Source organism: Aedes albopictus, chromosome 2 (genome assembly GCF_035046485.1).
Source record: "Aedes albopictus strain Foshan chromosome 2, AalbF5, whole genome shotgun sequence".
NCBI classification, from domain to species: Eukaryota; Metazoa; Arthropoda; class Insecta; order Diptera; family Culicidae; genus Aedes; species Aedes albopictus.
In genome coordinates, this window is record NC_085137.1 from 502966494 (window position 1) to 502986523 (window position 20030).

Sequence of the window (20030 nt, forward strand, 5' to 3'; positions counted from 1 at the left end):
TGATTTCTGAAAGCATCCTTGAAGAATATCTGAAGGGATTTCTGAAAGGTCACCGGAAAAAAAAATCTGAAAAAATCCCTGAACGAATATTTTACGAACTTCTGAGATATTTTCTAGGAGAGCTTCTAAAAGAATCCATTGGGAACTTTCTAGAGGAATTTCTGAAGTAATGTCTGAGAGAATCTCCGGAGGAATTCCAGAAAGGAACCTCTCGAAAAGCTTCAGCAAAAAATTAAAAAAGCATTCCTGCAAAAAAATATCTGAATTTCTAAAGGAATCGCTGGAGAAACTTCAGGATGAATACTCGGAGGAACATCTGGAGAAAGTCCTGGAATAATCTCTTGATAACTTACTGAAAAGTAACTGGAGTAATCTATGATGAGACTTCTAAACTGTTTCCTCCCTTTAAAACGTCAAAAACGAGGGACTTCCACGGGTCGAGGGATAATCCGATCGGCCACCAAAATTTGTATTTTTCTTTTCCCCTCCCGTTTAAAAAAAAAATCAGCCAAATTTAGTTCTAATCCGTGATGGTCGATAACACATTTTCACATTGGGTCATATTTAACATAATTCTTCGGAAGTACTTCAAAGTACAAAACTTACCTGGCAACGCCGGAAAGTCCGCTACGTTGTTGGCTTTCTTCGCACCACTGCTACTGACGACGGACCCACTCGGAGGCCGATTCGACACGTGGATCATCATACTGGTACTCGGTTTGGACGTCCCTTGGCCCCTCCCGGAGCCGGAAGCACCACTGCTGCCGCTACTGCCGCCCATCGGTTGACTAGGTTTCAATAGGGAACTAGCGGTAATCTTACTACTAAAGCCTTCGTTGATGCTGGCCGATCCTGGTCCATCCCCGCCCTCTGACCCGAGGGCGGGGAAGTTTTCTTTCGTCCTGGCCAAACCAGCGGCACCGAACACGCGCTGTCGTATCGAAACATTGTTTGGCCGGAACACGGGATTACCCCCGGTGCCACCTAAAGACGGGAAGTCCTGTTCGCTGTTAGCGTCTATCCGCTTGGGAGGATGCTGACCGACCATCTGGTCGTTTATCAACGCATCGAAATCTCTCTGAGTGTCGTAGCCTCCGCGGTTTCCACCGCCACCCCCACGATCGCTATTTCCTCCACCACGGTTCCGGCCACCGCCGGGGCCACTTCCCGAAGGTCCCGACCCGGGATGACCGCCAGCTCCTTCCCGATTCCCCCGTGGTGCGTAACTGAACTCCAACTCTAAAGTCCTGGTCTGTTTGTTGGCTAGCTTGTTCATACTCTTGCCGTGGGCCGAAGCTCGATGCGCCCGCAGGTCAATCTCCGATCGGAACACCGCCGTGAACTGTTCCTGCTCGCATTCACCCTCCTCGCACAGGTAGTGCTCCTGTCGGAAGTGATCCCGCAACGATTCATAGTCACTGCAAAAGCATTTGAAAACATTCGGTGAAATCGGCGCGTTAATCCACTTACTTAAATCGCTATAAATCATCCCACCCATTTCAGTAACAACGTGCTCAGGCGCGCGAGATCGTTAATTTGAATCAGTGGTCACCAAACTACGAATCGAAAAATCTTTCAGGAATTCCTGCAGAATACTTTTTAAAAATTTTGAATAACAATTTCATTGAGAATTTCTTATTATTCAAAATAAAGTTTGTCATAGAAATAGCTCAACAAGAATGTAGGGATGAAGCAATAATGTTCTGGGCAAGCTTTCTAAAAAGCGGAATTGGCCCGCATTGCGGGAACCACCGCAAAATTAACACCACATTGGGCGCACAGCGCGGATGTGTCGTGTGCAGCAGACAGCGTCTTTTCGTGTAAATGAGAAAACGTTGCCAACAAAATTGCATCGCGTTTCGGTCGCAAGATGTGATGACCACCGTTCACCCCACCCTGTTATCCCCCCTCCCTATCACTTACCCGTAGAAGTAGTTGGCCCCATCGGCGTCGCAAAAGTGGCAGAAGAAGTGCTCCTTCCGCAGATGCCGAAACAGTTCGTCCTTGTCCAGGAACCGTTTGTCACAGTACTCGCACAGCGGATGGCCCCGATGGCCAACGTTGTCCGGATCGCCGACCCGCCGGTGGATGGCCAAATCCTGCCGGCTGTAGCACCGACGTTCCGACGAGAAGATTTTCAGGTGCTCGGTGCAGATGTCGCAGTAGAATAGCTCGTGCCGCTTGCGGACATGCTCCCGCAGGATGTCGAACTTGGAGAAGTTCTTCTCGTCGCACCTGGAAAAAAACACCGCCGCGACGGCAAAATCGAGCGAAACCGTTGTTAGTTGGCTCTGGGGTGGATACGGTTGGTGGGGGCGATCTTTGGCGTCGATGTCGTTGTCGTCCGTGGACTGCATCGGTTTTGCGCACTAGGAAGGGAGAAAGTGACCGCGACACGTTCTACTTTTCTCGAGCGAAAGATGGGATATAACTGGCGAACGAATGCATATGCAGGCTTATTACCTGTAGGTTTTGGGGGTTTATTTCAAAGTATTCTTTTACAAAGCAAAGAGACAGAAGGAAAGTACAGTGGCGCACATAATAATAAATATTAACTCTATGTATTTACCTGGGTAATATCTTTTATAATATTTAAGTAACTGATGACCCGTAGCTTCCGGGAAGGTAAGCCCAGCTCCCTGGGTTAGTGGGTTGGTGTCAGGCCCTGCGAGCCAGCCGTAAAAAAGACTAGCACCGAAAAATCAACTAGAGAAGAATGCGAACCGATGCAAATGGCGACAACCACAGCGACGAAAAGGGACTTGCGATTGGAAGCTTGGTGTGGAACTGCAGATCTTTCAACTTCATCGGGAGCACCCGCATACTCGCCGATATACTGAAGGACCGCGGGTTCGTAGCGCTGCAGGAGGTGTGTTGGACAGGATCCATGGTGTGAACATTAAGAGGTAAATCATACATCTACCAGATGGGCGACCTGCAGAGGCGCATGATCGGTTGGTGGCCGATCGACGAAAGAATGTGCAGGTTGAGGATCAAGGGCCGATTCTTCAACATCAGCATAAAAAACGTGCACAGCCCTCACTCCGGAAGCACTGATGATGGCAAAGACGCATTTTACGCGCAGCTCGAACGCGAGTACGACCGCTGCCCAAACCACGACGTCAAGATCATCATAGGGGATCTAAACGCTCAGGTAGGCCAGGAGGCGGAATTCAGACCGACGATTGGAAAGTTCAGCGCCCACCAGCTGACGAAAATGGCCTACGACTCATTGATTTCGCCACGTAGCACCTTTTTCCAACACAGCCTCCCTTATCGTTACACCTGGAGATCACCACAGCAGACGGAATCTCAAATCGACCACGCTCTGATTGACGGACGGCACTTCTCCGACATTATCGACGTCAGGACATATCGTGGCGCCAACATCGACTCCGACCACTATCTGGTGACGGTCAAACTGCGCCCAAAACTCTCCGTCATCAACAATGTACGGTACCGGCGACCGCAACGGTACAACCTAGAGCGACTGAAGCAACCGGATGTCGCCTCAGCATACGCGCAGAATCTCGAGGCCGCGTTGCCAGACGAGGGCGAGCTCGATGAGGCCCCTCTAGAGGACTGCTGGAGTACAGTGAAAGCAGCCATCAACGACGCAGCCGAGAGCACCATCGGGTACGTGGAACGGAACCGACGGAACGAATGGTTCGACGAAGAGTGCAGAGCGGTTTTCGCGATGAAGAACGCAGCGAGGGCGGTAATGCTGCAGCAAGGGACTCGACAGAACGTGGAACGTTACAAACAGAAGCGGAAACAGCAGGCCCGCCTCTTTCGGGAGAAAAAGCGCCACCTGGAATAAATGGAGTGCGAAGAAATAGAACTGCTGTGCCGTTCCCAAGAAACACGGAAGTTCTATCAGAAGCTCAACGCATCCCGCAAAGGCTTCGTGCCGCGAGCCGAAATATGCAGCTATGGAGAATCATGGACGAAAACGGCTTTCCTGGGAAGCTGACTAGACTGATTAAAGCAACGATGGACGGTGTGCAAAACTGCGGAAGGGTTTCGGGTGAACTATCCAGTTCATTCGAATCTCGCCGGGGACTGCGACAAGGTGACGGACTCTCATGTCTACTCTTCAACATCGCTCTGGAAGGTGTGATGCGACGAGCAGGGCTCAACAGCCCGGGAACGATTTTCACAAAATCCGGTCAATGTGTGTGCTTTGCGGACGACATGGACATTATCGCCACAACATTTGTTGCAACAGAGAAGTTCATGTTACATTGCTCGCCGCGAAAACGAAGGTCGCCCGGTTCGTCAGATTTCCATACCACGTCTGGAGATTGTTGTGATACGATCTTCCCAGAAAGCAATGGTCTAGATCGGACCGGCTATTAACAAATTATTGGATGGAAAATAGCAGAGAAAGCAGTAAAACACGTCTTTACAGGTCGAGGTAACAAACTGGTATGATCTTTATTCATCTCCTTTTCCCTCTTCATTCATGCCCCATTGCGTTACACTAATGGTCCATTCACACTGTCGATTGCGTATTCGATGAATGCGTGATGCTCAACGGCACAATGATGCTCAATGGCACAGTGCTGCCATCACTCCTTCTCATCGCGCTGAGATCGTAGACCAATCCTCTCGCGTATGTTCTCCAGCTTCACCATGTTCAGCGGTTTTGTTAGTATGTCCGCCAACATGTCCGCCGATGGGCAATACGTTACATTTATGTTGCGTGATTCTGCCAAATGCTTCACGAAGTGATATTTGGTGTCCACGTGCTTGGATCGCTTCAGTCCTGCGTTCTCGTCCAACATCTTGATGCAACTTTGGTTGTCTTCGAAGATCTGCACTGGTTTCTGTACAGGCTCCCCGAAGTCCTTCAGTAGCTTTTTGAGCCAAAGCAGCTCCCGGCAACTTTCAGCTAACGAAATATACTCCGCTTCGGTCGATGAAAGTGCCACACACGCTTGCTTTCTGGCACACCACGAAATCAAGCCACCACCCAAGCGAAATAGATAGCCCAAATTCGATTTCCGGTCCTTTACATTTCCGGCCCAGTCTGCGTCCGCGTATCCCTGAAGTTCTTCTTTGCCGGCACCTAATACCAGCTTCAGCTCGCTTGTCGCCTTCAGGTAGCGCAGAACCCTTTTCGCTTCCGTCCAATCTGCATTCGTTGGCTTGCTCACCTGCCTTCCAAGAATTGATGTACTTATAGCGATGTCTGGCCGGGTATTCACTGATAGGTACAGCAAACCACCGACGAGGCTCTGGAACTTGTCATTGTTCGGTAGACTCTCCAACTCCTCCTTTTGCTGTAGATATCCGACGTCCATAGGAATCCGTGATACCTTCGCATCCGCAAGTCCAAACTGCCCAACCAGCTTGTCTATGTATGCTTTTTGGTCCAAGCAGTAGGCGTTACTTTCTTTCGTCACTCTTATCCCCAAAAAATGCTTCACCTCGCCAAGTGTTGTTATTTGGAACTCCGTAGCCAAAGCCTTCACAATCCCGTCGTATTCCTTGTCATTGGAGGTGACGACCAGCATATCCTCCACATAGACGAGGATATACACTGTGCTGTCGTTCTTCTTCCGCACAAACAGGCACGGATCAGCTTCCGCCTGCTTGAATCCGAGTCGCGTCAGAACATTTTTCAGCTTCTCGTTCCAAACCCTGGCTGATTGCTTCAACCCGTAGAGGCTTTTGCGCAACCGACAAACCTTGTCACTTCCAACTCGTAGTCCAGGTGGTGCCCGCATGTAGATGGTCTCCTTCAAATCGCCATTCAAATATGCCGTCTTCACATCAACGTGCCTTACCTTCATTCCGTCTCGCCCGGCGACGGTCAACAGAGTACAAAGCGTCACTTGCTTCGCGACGGGGGCGAACACTTCGTCGTAATCCAGGCCGTACCGTTGTGTGAAACCATGCGCCACTAATCTAGCTTTATAACGTATTATTTTACCTTGCTCATCCTGTTTCTTCTTGTAGATCCAGCGGCATCCGATCGTCTTACTTCCTGGCGGCACCGATGTCAACTCCCAAGCCTTGCAATCCCGCAGCGACTTCAGCTCGTCGTTCATGGCAGCCTTCCAGTGATCGCTCTCAGGACCACTCACCGCCTCCTGGTAACTCCGAGGCTCGTCCTGCTGACACTTAGCTAACCTGCCATCCGCCATATAACGCTCAGGTGGAATACCTTTTGTTGATCTTGCTAACCGACGAGGTGTACCTGCGAGTTGCTCCTCCTGAAAGTGGTTCCTGGATAGGAATGATATCCTCATCTCGGCAAGATTCTTCGCTTCCACTGGCATCTTCATACACGCTTTGGTCTGCTGGATCGTCGAAGCCACGAACCAAATTCTCGCAAGACTCTTCATCGAAACCACGAAATTCTTCTTCATCGCTATCTTCTTGCGGACCACCATCTGATTCATCGGATTCTTCATCGGACCCGTCCGACTCCTCCTGCTCCACGTTGCCAGTTGACCTTGCCGGCAGCTGAGCCAGCTCGAAGAAATCCTCAGCGACTGAATCTTCAACTTTCTCACCCAACTGCAAGAAACGAGCATCACGACTGAAAACGACTTCGTTTGTCTTCAAGTCGATGAAACGCCACGCTTTATGCTGCTGGGAGTACCCAACGAAAGTCATTTTCCGCGCCTTCGACTGCAGCTTCGTCCGCTTTTCCTTCGGGATGAACACGTACGCCTCTGAACCGAACACCTGAAGCATGCTCATGTCCGGTTTCGTCCCGTACCAAATCTCGTAGGGCGTCTGCTGTACCGGCTTCGTTGGCAGCATATTCTGCAGACAGTTTGCCGTGTTAACCGCCTCGGCCCAGTACCGATAGTGCAATCCTGACTCAATGATCATGCACCGAGCCATTTCCACGAGCGAACGGTTCTTCCGCTTCGCGACTCCGTTCTGCTGCAGCGTGTATGCTGTCGTGAACTGTTGCTGAATGCCCTCCTGCTTGAGAAATTTGACCAACTCTGCGCTGCGATACTCTCCTCCTTGATCCGATCTAATGATCTTCGGAGGCCTTCCGAACTGCGTTTTCACCAGACGCACGAAGTCCCGGATAGCATCCACCGTGTCGGACTTCCTCTTCAGAATGTACAGAGTGGTATAGCGGCTGTAGTCATCGATTAGCGATAGAAAGTATCGACGACCACCAGGTGTAGCCGTATTCATTGGCCCGCACAAGTCGGTGTGGATCAAATCCAACACTGCCTTTGACTTCCGCTTCACCTTCTTGGGGAATGGCAGCCTTGCCATCTTCCCTTCCAAGCAGGGTTCACAAGTAATTTTTACTGAGCAGTTACGTACCTTGATGCCGGTTGCCAAACCTTTGCGCTCCAGATCCAGAATAGCTTGAGGATCACGGTGTCCAAGCTTCCGATGCCACTCGTGTATGCAGTCCTTTGCATGGCACTGTCCCGAAACCGCATTCGCTCGTTCCACCATTTGGAGATGGTAGAGGCCCTTGCTTGACGATGCAACAGCAGCAATCCTGTCGCCGTTCGCGATCGTGCAGCCGTTCTTGTCGAAGATGACTCTCGCTCCCTTCTGAACGAGCCTGCCAACCGACACGAGATTCATGTCGAGCTCCGGAACGAATAGCACTTCACTGAGCGAAATCTGCTTTTCGTCACTTCCGCCTCCGACGCAAGAAAATTTACACGATCCGACGCCTTTCACTACCGCCCGTTTACCGTCGGCAACTGTTACCGATTTCGGAGTGTCCTGCCGCGGTTCACTCAACGACACGAAATACTTCCGATTCGCGCACATATGCGAACTCGCGCCGGAATCGACAATCCACTCTTTCGTCGCGCACTCACTGGCAAGAAACGTAAACGCTTCCGATTCCGATTTGGCAAGCTTTGCCTTCGCTTGCTTTTTCGACACTTTCGTCTGTTCACGTTGCCCACTCGCTTCTGAGCTACTGGCACCTTCTTCTTTCTTCTGCCGCTGCCACAAGATGCAGTTCTTCTTCTTATGGCCGGGCTTCTCACAGAAAAAACACCCCACACTTTTCTTCTTATCGTCCGCTTTCAGAACAACCGAATCCACTGCCGATGGTTCCCGCCGCTTGAGCACTTCGTTAATTATCTTCCCCTTCACTAGCTGCAGGGTCAGCTCATCATCGGCTCGGTTTTCAAGCGTCGTCGTCAGTGCATCGAACGAACTTGGCAAACTTCTAAACACTAGAACCACTTGAAGATCTTCGTCCAGCTTTGTACCGGCATTAGCCAGCTTCTCGAACAAATCCTCGAACTCCATCAAGTGTTCTTCGATGTTGTCGCCGTCGTGGTACTCCATGTCGCAGATTCGTTTGAGCAGTTGCACTTTGGTCGTTAGCGTCTTCTTCTGGTGCTGCTTTTCCAAATTGTCCCACACTTCCTTCGCGGAATTCGTATTCCGGATGTGTCCGTGTTGACTTCTTGTCAGCAACAAACCGATCGTCGCGCGCGCTCGTTGGTCACCCTCGTCCCAGGCAGCCACCGCCGCCGCGTTTGAACCGGAAGCATCCAGTTGCGGCTTCACTCCCGGCGAGACGTACTTCCAAAGTCCTTCTCTCACTAACAAAAACTCGACTTCCAACTTCCACGAATCGTAATTATCGTTCGTCAACTTCGCGATACCGATCTTCTCCATTTTGTCGAATTTAAAAATGTCCAAAACTATTCAACAAAATATCCACGACTTGTCTCTACGTGTTCACTTTGCACAAAAAACAAAATGGCTACTTCACAGGCCCATGACCTATTGGATGGAAAATAGCAGAGAAAGCAGTAAAACACGTCTTTACAGGTCGAGGTAACAAACTGGTGTGATCTTTATTCATCTCCTTTTCCCTCTTCATTCATGCCCCATTGCGTTACACTAACGGCGGTGACATAGTAGAGAGTTGCGTGAAGCGAAGCGCAGTGCGACGCGTTTGCGTTCGAACAGATTTTGTAAGCGCCAGTGCAAAACGCATGGTGAGACGCGTTGACCAGTCAGAGTGAACGCGAATCACAGCGTCGGCAGCTGCGTCAAACCATTCCGTCGAGTGCTTTCACGCGCGTGCATGCACTAGCTGCTGTACGGGGAACTGATGGTTGCTAGGACCGTCTCATGATTCTGTGCGCCTGGTGTGTGGTGTGTGCTGTTTGAGTAAATTCGTCACGACGGGGTGTGAGTTTGGTCAGGTGTGAGTTTGGTCGTGGTTTGAGAGTTCTCATTATGCTGATGGTTGTGATTATGGTGCTATGGGCATCGGTAATTTTGCTTCGGATACGCGTCACAAGGCGCGTCACTGTGTCATGCTTCGCGTTGCTCGACGCGTGTATGAAAGCTGATCGACAAACGCGTTGCGCATCGCTTCACGCGCCGCCTTACTATGTCATCGGCCTAAGGCTGTGACCATAGTGGGTAAGGTGAGATGCGATCGGATGCGATAAGTTATGAGATGAGAAGAGGGATGTTTGATAGGCCATAGTGCATGAGGTTTTCAATGAGGGTGCGCATGTTGTTTTCACATCCTTTTTCGCCTATTTCGTGCGCATCAACGACTCGCGTGATTTGATCGATGAAGTCGCTTGTAAGTTGAAGCGCTTCTTTGGATGTGGGTAGTGAAATGATCGTTTCATCTATAAGAGCGGAAAGATAAAATGCACCCGTTTTTTGTTTTGCGCGGGCCGTTTTTTTTGCTATAATTTAGTCAGTTTTGATCCTGTTTCAATTGCAAAAACCGACCAGTTAAAAAAAATCTGGTGTAACTGTACAAGATTGAGATTATTGAATTAATTATTTGAGAAAAGAATGTACATATAACATGTAATTATATACGCGTGATGTCTTTATGTATACACATATTTTTACTTTCCGAACTGGTCTATCTGAGTGTTGATTTCAATTTAAATGAATATGAGACTGTTATACTGATTTTCGGCAATAAAACATTACTTGATTGTGCTGACCTCGGCAAAAAGAAACAAAAATTCGGCAAGTATGTATTATTGGGTATAGGTTTTTTTTATTACAAAATTTTCGGCGATATCAACGAGAAAAGATGTCTCTAATAAGTACACAATATTCATCATACTTATATTAGTTAAAAGAGTATCAATCAAAATCGACGTCACACTCTTTTCGTTAAGAGATCTAGTTTTGCCTGACAAAGAAAAAAGCAGAACCTTTCAATCAGAATCCTTTTTAGCAATTAAGTTGAATACCATTAAACCTTAAACTTTATAACTTGCACATGAATAACATGCACTGAACAAACGACCATATCAAACATTGATCACTTGATTCAAATCCCGAACAGAGAAAATAAAATGTTTTCTTATACACATATAATAACAAAATTATGCTGTAAAAAAACTTAAACGATTTGATGGAATACTATTTTATATGCAATGAAATATGTTATTTTCAAGGTGATCGATAGACAGTATGATTAATTTTTATTACGTCTGGTCCATCAAAATGCATGTCATGTGAAAAAGCATTGAGTTATGTTTAAAAACAACAACATATTAACGCATTTTATATTAAGGACTGTTCATTAAAGAAAGTGGACATCTTTTTTTCAATAGAGAACATTTATTTTCGAACAAATCCATAAGTTTATTTTTTATAAACGACAATCAACATACATGTGGCCGAATTCACGTGAGTTTGAACATTTACTTCGCATTTCTGAAGAATGCTCGGACTATCCTCTTGATACCTTCCATTAAATTCTGCACAACTTTCTCCGTAACTTTTCATTGTGCCGCAGACCAAATTTTATTGAAGCAATCAACAGAACTTGCTTCTCTTCCATCTTTTTTGAGATGCCGCTTAATTATTGTCCAGTATCTTTCCACAGGACGCAGTTAAGGGAAGTTTGGTGGATTTTGCCATTTTTCGACGAAATCGACTTTTTTCTTCTTGAGCATCTCTAGTGTAGAAGAAGCGTAATAAGCGGATGCCAGATCCGGTCAAAACAATGAAGGATCCGTATGTTTTCGGTTGATGGGTAGAAGTCATTTTTTTATGCATTCCTCTCTGTTATTTTCACCGTTGATTTTACCCGTTGTGAAATATAAAGAAATCTTTGAGCCGCATGAACAATAGGCTTGCCACACCAAAAACTTTTTCCCAATTTTTTAGTTCTGATATACCCTACATCATCCGGAACATCTGTCCCCTGCTCAGCGTTGAAAAATTGCGGTCCTGGAAGTGTACTTGTATGCCAATTCTCGAAACGACAACTTTTTGGAACACCATTTGTGCAGAATTTAAAGCTAGTCGCTAAGCTAATCCGACTCATCGCTATAAATTTCTCACTTTTTTCCGTTTTCTTTGAGTGTGTTGCCAAAGTGGACAATGTTCTTACACACTGAGCAATAATTCACATTTTTTTGTTTAGTTTTAACTTTAAACTATTGGTGAACAGATGTCCACTTTCTTTAATGAACGGTCCTTACCTACTAGCATTCCCAACTCATTAAATCCGCATTGCTTTACATACACAACGAGCGCAGTCATAAAATCCATACCAAACAAGCATTCTTATGCGTTCTCTTGCGATCACATGCGTCGAAGCAGCTCCATCGCATCTGCGCACTCATCGCAACTCATCTACTATGTACGGTTCATGCGTTCTGCATATAGTTTCCACAGAGTGTGCTTCGCCGCTTATCCGATCTCTTTTCTCTTTGCATCGCACCTCAGCCACTATGTGCTCAACGTAATGGTCCATTCACACTGTCGATTTTTTTTTTTATCTGTATTAACGAGATTTTTAACCCTAGGCTAGTTCATCTCGGGACCCACGCTTTACTTCCCTTCCGAAGGAAGAACCCACATTTTGTGAGTATGTCGGGAGTGGGATTCGATCCCAGGTCCTCGGCGTGATAGTCAAGTTTGCTAACCATCACACCAGGTCCGCTCCACACACTGTCGATTGCGTATTCGATGAATGCGTGATGCTCAATGGCACAATGATGCTCAATGGCACAGTGCTGCCATCACAAATTAACGCCACAAATTACAAAATCATAGTGTGCAACCCTTTATTCACATTGGTGATAACTGATCTTTCCTGCCTCGAATCTCTAACTCCTGCTTAACATTTCTCTAGCTTTTCATTTCCGATTTTCTTCGTACTTTAGTACTCACGATCTTCCCGGGTGCACCCATTCTTTTACCGGGACCGCTTTCCTGGCACGCTCCAGCACGACCGCCGTTCGTCGGGCCACTGCGTGTAAATCCGTGCCGCCGAGCCGGGGACAGCGTGTAGAATCTGGAATCGGTCGCAGCGATTATCCACAGACCTCCTTTGCCGCTGGATTCGGCTACCTGGAGCATGTCCAGAGATGCTCTCCTCCTATTCCGTAGCCGAGATCGTGTGTCCTCTCGCCTCGTCCGATGCCGCACCAGTCGGTACTTGAACCGGCCTGAATGGCCGTCTCGAACTGCTAGTCTGGAATGAAAAGCTTTCTCTGTGAAGGCTTTTCTAGCTACATACAGCTCTGGCGATTTCCCGGAGATCGTTCTGCCAGTCTTCAAGATCGTTTTGCGAAGAGGCACCGTTGATCAGGTTCCACTGCTGCTTTCCGCACAATTTGGGAAGATGCTGTTGTGCTCTGACTATCGTGCAACTACAATGCTAATCGTCGCACCGCTGGGGCAGTGCTGTCGTCTCTCAGATGATGTCGTCTGCCGGACGCTATCGCTGGATCGCAATTTAGAACACCTACGCACTCAAATTGTGCCCGTCGCACGAGGTTATGCTCGCATCCAAGCTGCGCATCCACATTCGATGGGAACGGTTTCGACCTAGATTCTCCGGGTGTTCCTCCCGGGACAGTTCTGTGCGTGTCCGGTTATCCAAAGACGCACAATGATCGCTCCCGTAGTCACTTGGCCGTGCTCGTCGCGGTTGATTTTCTGTGCGAAACCACGTCAGTTTTTCGTGGTGTGCTCTCGAGATGAAGAATTTGGTATTGAGCGGATACTGGCCACTTCCAGGGGACAATTAGCGGGCTTGAAGTTGTGAGTAGCTTTTAATTTATACACTCTTCCTGCGCTCCGAGTGAGGCTCTAAGAATTCACTTGCACCGACTGTTTTCGACGGACAACACTTTACCCACTCCGGCATGCAACTCGACTATCTTCACTGTCCGTCCGATCGATGCTGATGTTCGTGTGCCGTGAGGCGAAGCGGATGTAGCTGCTTTTCGTTCAGTGGCCGGCCGAGGGCAAAAAATTTTTTTCTTCTCATTTGTTTTCAAGATCGTGTTCCCAGTGAGGAGATGTGTTGACGCTTGGTGTTTGAACATTGTACACATGACAAAAAAGGCTCTTGATATTCCCGCATGAACGCGACAAATCGCTGTTTGAAATCGCTGTCATTCTCAAATCGACGTTCCAAGCGATTGAGATTCCTGGTGGCGGCGACCAGAGGTTTCCCAACTTGAGCTTCGAGTCATCCATTGGCAAACGGACGATGAAGCGACCTTCCTACGAGTGTGTGAGAGTGGAGTTGAAACCTTCAACCACTCTTTGTTCATCCTTGGTGAATTGCTTGGGATTGTGGAGTTCCTGATCCTCCCAGAACAAACGCAACGTCCGGTCGATGTCAATCTTTTGGTTCAGATTGATGACCGAGTGGTAGGCATGAACACATTCCTGTTTCGCGAGCTTACCTGCGACCATCCATCCGAAAATGGAACGTTGTGCCACAGGAGTTCCGTTGTGATTCTTGACCTGTCTTGATTCCAATACCGACAGGAAGACATCGGTCCCAAGAATAATGTCGATTGCTCCCGGCTTGTTGAACTACGGGTCGGCCAACTGCAGCCCCTGGAAGTAGGGCACATTGGACTCACTGAATCGCTGGCACGGTAGGGTTACTGTCAGTTTCCCTAGAACGCAGGCCTGAGTGGTTAGCTTGATTTCATCCTCGAAGCGCAATGACAACACCAGCATGACCTTGCCGGCTGTGCGACCGACAACCTCTGCGTTGACGCCGGTGACCTCCAGTGTAGCGTTGCTACGTCTCAACCCAAGACGCTTTACGCACGTTTCCGTTATTAGTGACACTTGCGAACCGCTGTCGATTAGTCCTCGTACTTCGTGACTGTCACTGCCCTTGACACGTACCACCACCGTTGGCAGTAGCGTTATTGTAGATTTTTCATTCACCGCATGTGTTGAGTTGACGTTGACCGACAACGCTAATTCCAGATTGGATTCCTGGTTGGACTGATCCTGCTCCGGCTTCTTGACAGCTTGTGTTGCTCCCTGCGTGCCAACAGTGCTTGCAATCCATTGAACGGCATACAGACTTCGCTGTATGGGAGGAGCGCAAACAGTTGAAACACAGTTTTGACGATTGTGCCAACTCTCTGCGCGCCGCGACGACCATTTCCTTGAAGCGGTCACATGATAGATCGGGTGATCCTTTGAGCACTTGGCGCATGATGCGGATGACGCGTTGGTATGGAAGGTTTGCGCTTTCTCGCCACCGGGCGCTCTGGAGTACTCCTTCTTTCAGGCATCCGCCTGACTTGGCTGCTTCGTAAAGGCTGTGCACGTCTCAAGTGCATCGCAGCGTTTTTGCAGGAACTCCAGGATGTCTGCAAACGTTGGACTGTCGACATCGATGATTTTCTGCGCCCACAAAGACCGTGTTTCCTTGTCCACCTTCTCCAACAGTAGTTGGATGAGCCACGGATCCCTCGATTCGAACTCATTTCCGAGAGCCTTGAGCTGACGGATGGCATCGTCGGATGTGCCCACCAGCTTATTGAGCCCGGAAACGGTTGACGTAGATGGTTGGTCGATGAACTCTCGAACCAGGGCAAACACGGTATACTTTTTCTTGTTATAGTGGGTTTCCAGTTTTTCCCAGGCTTCTTTGTAATTGACGTCACTGATAGGGAACGAGCTGACCATTTTCTTCGCCTCGCCTTCCAAGTACGATAGCAGGTACTGCATCTTTAGCGAGTCCTTGAGGTCTGTCCTGCTGTGGGTGGTGCTCACGAACAGGTCCTTGAAAGAATGCCAGTACGTTCGTTCTTCTTGGAACACTATGATGTTGAGCTGAGGAAGCTCACGTTCAGTTGGTGGTCCTGATGCGAAGCCAGTCCAGTAGCTGCTGCTGCAGGAGGTTGAATTTGGTGCATGATCAAGGCTTGCTGAGACTCGACGAGAGCTCTGATGGCATCCCTCAGATCATAAACGGATTGCACGGTTTCAGCACTGTAGATGGACATCCAGTCTTGGTTATCCTGCAGGAACACCGTGTACAAACCTTTCGCCTTGAAATAAACCTCGTCGAACTGCAGCCGGTAGTTGAACACCGACGCGATGTCTTCCAAATTGCTGGTGTTCTCTTCGATCGTGGTCTAGATGCCGTCGAAGTTTCCAGCAAGTTCCGTGAGCTTATCCTTTCGCTCCTGCACCTTTTCGTAGGTGGGATTCCGGGTGCAGAGGGTTTCTGCAACGGAGAGCTCCCATGTCGCCTTAGCGAACATAACCTCCCTTTTCACCCACAACTTTTTCAACTCGCTTTTGTCGGACGCGAAGGACCAAACCGGAGTGGACTGTAGCGATAGAGGAGAGACAAACTTGGACCGGGAACCGACTTCCGGAACGACCGTAACTAATTCGCGAATACTTTTTCGGGAAGGGTTATAAAAACGCGACCGAACGATTGTAGGGTATTGGTTCCCTTATTAGGCATGTGGCTCCCATTTTCATCCTACGAAAAGGAAAAACAAAGGATTGAAACGCTGTTTGTTTTGTTTCTTATTTTTTGAGCACCCATGAAAACAAAAAGAACGGAATCAATCGGTGCCGTAATCGCTTGTTTTCGAATAGGATGAACATGGGAGCGTGAGATTACTGATGGTACACATACCCTACATGTTCAACTTTACTGTTTGTTCGAATAAAAATGTTTACAGACTTTTCTGCCCCCACTCGCTCGCATAACAGTCCCATTTGACTTTTCATCAATTTTGAGTTAACGTTATGAATAGTCATCATTTTCGATGTAGGTACTTACAATAATAAAAATTACGAATTTTTATGTCAATGCTTTTTACCCTTCTTACACCCATAAGAAGGGTATAAATACCGCTTGGAAAACCGACTTTCGATCCGAGGCCCGCAGGGCCGAGTCACATATACCAATCAACTCAGCTCGACGAATTGAGCAAATGTCTGTATGTGCGTGTGTGTGTATGTGTGTGTGTGTGTGTATGTGTGTATGTATGTTACAAAAAAATGTCACTCACGGTTCTCAGCCATCTGTTGACCGATTTGAGTTCTCTTGGAAGCAAATGAAAGCTACTACATCCTAGTAGAACGCTATTGAATTTTATTTTGATTGGACGTTCGGTTACCGAGATATCTTTCAAAGAGTGCTAGGGAGTAGTACAACTTAATTATTTTAGATATTTTTGACAAAGTGTATCACCATAAATTTCTCAGCCGTCTATCAACCGATTTGGGTTCTTAAGGCCCCAAACGAAAGCTACTACATCCTGGTAGAACGCTATTGATTTTTTTTTTTGATTGGACGTTCGGTTACCGAGATATCTTTCAAAGAGTGCTAGGGAGTAGTACAACTTAATTATTTTAGATATTTTTGACAAAGTGTATCACCATAAATTTCTCAGCCGTCTATCAACCGATTCGGGTTCTTAAGGCCCGAAACGAAAGCTACTGCACCCTAGAAGAACGCTTTTGAATTTCATTCCGATTGGACATTTTGTAACCGAGATATCTTTCGGGGAGTACTTTGGAGTAATACAACTTAACTTTTTAAGAGGTCTTTGACAAAATGCTTCATAATAAATGAATCAGCCGTGTGCAATCGATTTGAGTTCTCTCAGCATCAAATGAAAGCTACAGCATCCAAGTAGTATGCTATTAAATTTCATGCCGTTTTGGACATTTTGTTTCCGAGATATCTTTCCACGAGTACTAAGGAGTAATGAAATTTACGCTTTTGAGAGATTTTTGATAAAATGTATCATAATACATTTCTCAGACGTTTGTCAACAGATTTTTTATGATCATATTTGGTTTCTCAAGGAGCTCTGCATGAAAATGCAATTGCAACAAATACATAAAAGCTACTATCTCTTTGTAATATTTGAGCTTAATAAACAGTAGCAAAAATATTACGGAATGTATGTAGGAAAAGCCTTTTTTTATGATCAAATTTGGTTTCTCAAGGAGCTCTGCATGAAAATGCAATAGCATCAAATGTATAAAAGCTACTATCTCTTTGTAATATTTGAGCTTAATAAACAGTAGCAAAAATATTACGGAATGTATGTAGGAAAAGCCTTTTTTTCTGATCAAATTTGGTTTCTCAAGGAGCTCTGCATGAAAATGCAATTGCATCAAATGTATAAAAGTTACTATCTCTTTGTAATATTTGAGCTTAATAAACAGTAGCAAAAATATCACGGAATGTATGTAGGAAAAGCCTTTTTTATTTATGATCAAATTTGGTTTCTCAAGCTAGCTCTACATGAAAATGCAATTGCAACAAATACATAAAAGCTACTATCTCTTTGTAATATTTGAGCTTAATAAACAGTAGCAAAAATATTACGGAATGTATGTAGGAAAAGCCTTTTTTTCTGATCAAATTTGGTTTCTCAAGGAGCTCTGCATGAAAATGCAATTGCATCAAATGTATAAAAGTTACTATCTCTTTGTAATATTTGAGCTTAATAAACAGTAGCAAAAATATCACGGAATGTATGTAGGAAAAGCCTTTTTTATTTATGATCAAATTTGGTTTCTCAAGCTAGCTCTACATGAAAATGCAACTGCATCAAATACATAAAAGCTATTATCTCTTTGTAATATTTGAGCTCAATAAACAGTAGCAAAAATATCACGGAATGTATGTAGGAAAAGCCTTTTTTATGACCAAATCTGGTTTCCCAAGTTAGCTCTACATGAAAATGCAATTGCATCAAATACATAAAAGCTACTATCTCTTTGTAATATTTGAGCTTAATAAACAGTAGCAAAAATATCACGGAATGTATGTAGGAAAAGCCTTTTTTTATGATCAAATTTGGTTTCTCAAGGAGCTCTGCATGAAAATGCAATTGCATCAAATACATAAAAGTTACTATCTCTTTGTAATATTTGAGCTTAATAAACAGTAGCAAAAATATCACGGAATGTATGTAGGAAAAGCCTTTTTTATTTATGATCAAATTTGGTTTCTCAAGCTAGCTCTACATGAAAATGCAACTGCATCAAATACATAAAAGCTATTATCTCTTTGTAATATTTGAGCTCAATAAACAGTAGCAAAAATATCACGGAATGTATGTAGGAAAAGCCTTTTTTATGACCAAATCTGGTTTCCCAAGTTAGCTCTACATGAAAATGCAATTGCATCAAATACATAAAAGCTACTATCTCTTTGTAATATTTGAGCTTAATAAACAGTAGCAAAAATATCACGGAATGTATGTAGGAAAAGCCTTTTTACCCTTCTTACACCCATAAGAAGGGTATAAATACCGCTTGGAAAACCGACTTTCGATCCGAGGCCCGCAGGGCCGAGTCACATATACCAATCAACTCAGCTCGACGAATTGAGCAAATGTCTGTATGTGCGTGTGTGTGTATGTGTGTGTGTGTATGTGTGTATGTATGTTACAAAAAAATGTCACTCACGGTTCTCAGCCGTCTGTTGACCGATTTGAGTTCTCTTGGAAGCAAATGAAAGCTACTACATCCTAGTAGAACGCTATTGAATTTTATGTTGATTGGACGTTCGGTTACCGAGATATCTTTCAAAGAGTGCTAGGGAGTAGTACAACTTAATTATTTTAGATATTTTTGACAAAGTGTATCACCATAAATTTCTCAGCCGTCTATCAACCGATTTGGGTTCTTAAGGCCCCAAACGAAAGCTACTACATCCTAGTAGAACGCTATTGATTTTTTTTTTTTGATTGTCCATTTTGTAACCGAGATAACTTTCGAGCATTACCAGGAGGAGTACTTTGCAGTAATACAACATACATACGAATAATACAACAATAATTTTAATAAGTGTAAGAAGGGTTCTGTTCACCATAGGTGGATTAATTCAGGTTTTTTTTTTTTTTTGCTAGCTGCACTCTGAATAGAGTTGAAACCTCTACACTAGACCTGAAGATAGAAAAGAGTACGTAATCTTTCAGAAGCAGTTTGCCAGCCGTACGCGGAAAATGATATCCATTAAGACACTGTTGCAACTGACTCAGAAAGATACGGTAGAAGATTGGAAAGTTTTCAATTAGTCACTCAGTCAGGATTTGCCTATGTAGTGTTATGGTCACACGGTTTGTGTTTGTCTCCTTGTTTGGTTTTGTGGTATGGTTAAATATGTTTTTCTCCTCGTTAAGTCAGTTGTCGTATGTTGTTTTTTTTTTCATCGAATCAATCGAACCTTGTATGTTAAAATATAGTCGATCCTGTGTCAAATTGTTTTCTTGATTTCGCTAATCGTTTTCTACTTGTGTTCATCTCTTGTGTCCTTAAATTGTCATCGGTCCAAAATCCACAAAAACATGTAACTGAACTTCTGAACATCTAAGAGATTATCAAAAATACGCCAAGTTGGTCAGTTGATTGCAATAAAATTTTAAAATAATAAAGATTTCATGTCAACTTTCATCCCGCTACAAATACTATTAAAAATATTCAAATTCGTTCAATTGTCCTATCGGTCCTACCTAGATGAACCATGTCATTTTCTCAAGCGTAGCCTAGAAATGTCAACCGAGTCATACACAAGTAACGTTGTTCAGTTAATATAAAGCAGCCAGTTTTTGTCCAAAATGTCACGTCGAACGCATTGACGTCAACAATGCGTTTAAGTGTTCGCACGTTAGCTTCGAATCTATCAGCACAATTAAGTGCTGCAAATCTCCCTCCCACTATTGATTCTTCGGTCGATTTTAATTGCTTTATTTAAAGAAAATATGACCAACTAACTGCCGTGAATCGCATATCTGTCCCATTTGCATAGGAAGTCC

The 20030-nt window shown here is 45.6% G+C and overlaps 1 protein-coding gene across 1 annotated transcript in view; it reads right to left on the bottom strand.

Annotated features, from left to right (window-relative positions):
- LOC109409922 (E3 ubiquitin-protein ligase ZNF598) overlaps positions 1-20030 on the bottom strand; it is a 42998-nt gene that overhangs the window by 16099 nt on the left and 6869 nt on the right. Inside the window, exons 2-3 of the mRNA XM_029870340.2 lie at positions 1924-2235; positions 607-1418 (exon numbers count right to left, since the gene is read on the bottom strand). Coding sequence (XP_029726200.2) covers positions 607-1418; positions 1924-2235 — 1124 coding nt within the window. The remainder of the gene's footprint in view (positions 1-606; positions 1419-1923; positions 2236-20030) is intronic.